General features: G+C 58.9%; 2 protein-coding genes across 2 annotated transcripts; both read left to right on the plus strand.

Moving 5' to 3' along the window:
* SPRG_18447 (hypothetical protein) lies at positions 1–1,323 on the plus strand (the record flags this gene model as incomplete). Its single annotated transcript, XM_012357886.1, has 2 exons — positions 1–1,266; positions 1,296–1,323. Exons 1-2 carry the CDS (start codon positions 44–46, stop codon positions 1,321–1,323), a joined length of 1,251 nt encoding a protein of 416 aa, XP_012213276.1. The 5' UTR covers positions 1–43.
* Positions 1,324–1,565: 242 nt separating this feature from the next.
* On the plus strand, positions 1,566–2,201 carry SPRG_18448 (hypothetical protein; the record flags this gene model as incomplete). The annotated part of the gene is made up of 1 exon (XM_012357887.1): positions 1,566–2,201. The coding sequence occupies one exon, from the start codon at positions 1,566–1,568 to the stop codon at positions 2,199–2,201; it is 636 nt and encodes a 211-aa protein (XP_012213277.1).
* Between the last annotated feature and the right edge of the window lie 69 nt (positions 2,202–2,270).

The following is a 2,270-nucleotide window of genomic DNA, read 5'->3' on the forward strand; positions in this document are numbered from 1 at the left end:
CGTCGCCAACACATCCGGCCCACTTTGCGTTTACAAGTATCCCATGGCGTTCGCGACACCAGCGTTTAGCCTTCACTCGCTCGTCGGGTGCTCGGCCACCTTGCGCGTTGGTGGCACCGCGAGTCAAATCACAACGTCAGCGTGGTACGGGGACACGGTGAGTCCATGGGTAGCTCGCACCACACGCACCGCGAACGGCAACATCGTCACCAAGCACGGCGCACTCGTTCACGTGTCGACCGACCATTTGACCAACGGCGACCAAAACATCGTCCGGCTGCTGTACAAGGACATCTTTCGTCTGTGCATTCTGGGAATCGTCGTCTTCTACCGGATTTCGTCCATCTACTATCCCATCTGGCTCGCGTTTCGGCGCCAGCACCAGCCGTTCGTATCTTGGATCTGGCAGCGCCACTTGGGGCTCGTGCTCCACAAGCGAGAGCGACACAACCTCTGCGTGCTCTTCTTGCTCTCTCTGGAAGCTGTCACGAGCGTGGAGGACATTGTCGTTCACTGCCAGTACACTGTCTACACCAACGGCTCGTCGTATGGGTCGCTGCTTCTGATCTACATGTCGATCATGCGCATCGTCTGGCCCTGCGCACTGCTGCTGCTCGTCACCTCGCGGCTCCTTGGAGCTCTTCTCGGGCCCTCCAAGGCCTTTGCGGTCTCGGAAAACATCTTTCTGCTCGGCGCGCCCGTCGTTTGGGTCTACATTCCCATGTACGTGACCAACCAGGGCATGAGTCTCTTCCAGGGCTACCGCTGGACCGGCGCGATCGTCCACCACTACACCAACTCGATCTACAACGTGTACACCGACCAGCGCAACAGCTTTTCACTCTACTGGCGCCTTTTCGGTGTCTTCACGCTTGTTTCGCCACTTGTGGTTTTCGCACTCTCGGCGCTATGGCGGTGCACCATGCACACGGGCAGCATCTCGGCGTACCTTCTCTCTCCCGTGGACCGGCGCGGGACCAAACGCATCGAATGCAGCGTGGAAATCACCCCGCAGCTCGAGACGATTTTGCGCGACTCGACGTATTTTGTGCCGCCAAGCATTGCGCGTCAGATCACGCGCGCCAAGCTCCCAACGACGCAACGCTGCGAGGCGGGCAACCTCGCCGCCGATGGCCTCGTGTGCCTCGTGTACGGCGAGCTCCACGTGCTCGGTTTCATCGACTGGGGCCTCGCCTTTCCCATTGAAAACATATTGGGACACGTCGCCGTCATCCATGGCAGCCACGCAGCGTTCGACCCGAAAGTGTCCGTTCTGTCCTTGGTTGAAATGACAGCGTGCCCGATGGTGCTCGGCATCACTGACCTTGGCTAATTTGATATACTCTCAACTTTAGTTCAAAGACAGAGAAAAAACATAAGCTTGCGTGAATGCATCCAGATCTAGCCATGAGAATTCCACCACACTCGAGTGGCAACGTCCTTTGACACGGTGCGAGGTTGAAAGCGTCACAAATGCATCATTTGCATGTGTACAAGTCGTCGATTAGACGAAAATCCTGCCACCGAACGTAACCTCGGGCTAAATTTACGTGGCGCCAACCGCCATGGCGGACGAGCTCGAGCGCGAGATCCTCGCGATGGAGACGCGGCTGCTCGAGGTGAAGCTGACGATGGAGGCCGAGAAAGTCAACTGGGAGCGCGCCAACAAACCAACCAAGAAGACGGGTACGCATTGGAAGCGAGCGGCGAGAACGCCTCAGACGTCGGCGCCGCCCGTTCCTGTGCCCCCGGCCGAGAAGCCGCGGGCTCCGAAGCGATCGATGACGGCGCTGCTTCGGCAACAAACAAGCGAATGGAATACAACTGACGTAGTCGCGTGGCTCGAGCACCTGCAGTTCTTGGAGCTCGCACGCCTCGCGGGGGCAAGCGGTATCAACGGCGCACAGCTCCTAAGTGCGCACTTGGGGTTGAGCGATCTGCATCTCCGCCAACTCTTTCGCATCTCACTCGTCGACTCGTCCTGGAAAGCGTTCGTGCGGGAGGTCGCCAGCCTCCATCGCCGGCATGTCGAGATGCAGCAGCAGCTCACGCCACCGCCACGCATGACACCCAACGACGTTTCGCTGCCGACGATCGCACCGCCGACCCGCAAGCAGAAGCGCGTCAAGAAGACGCAACCCATGGCTGCCTGCTGGATCTGCGCCAAGGCAGGAAAATGCTTGGGTCGATGTGGACGCTGAAAGCTGCTTGTAGATGTGTCCCCGCCCACCCTCGTACAAGGAAACGGTCTTTTGCTGTTCGGTCGAGTG

The sequence above is a fragment of the Saprolegnia parasitica genome, assembly GCF_000151545.1.
Source record: "Saprolegnia parasitica CBS 223.65 unplaced genomic scaffold supercont2.1207, whole genome shotgun sequence".
NCBI lineage: Eukaryota > Oomycota > Saprolegniomycetes > Saprolegniales > Saprolegniaceae > Saprolegnia > Saprolegnia parasitica.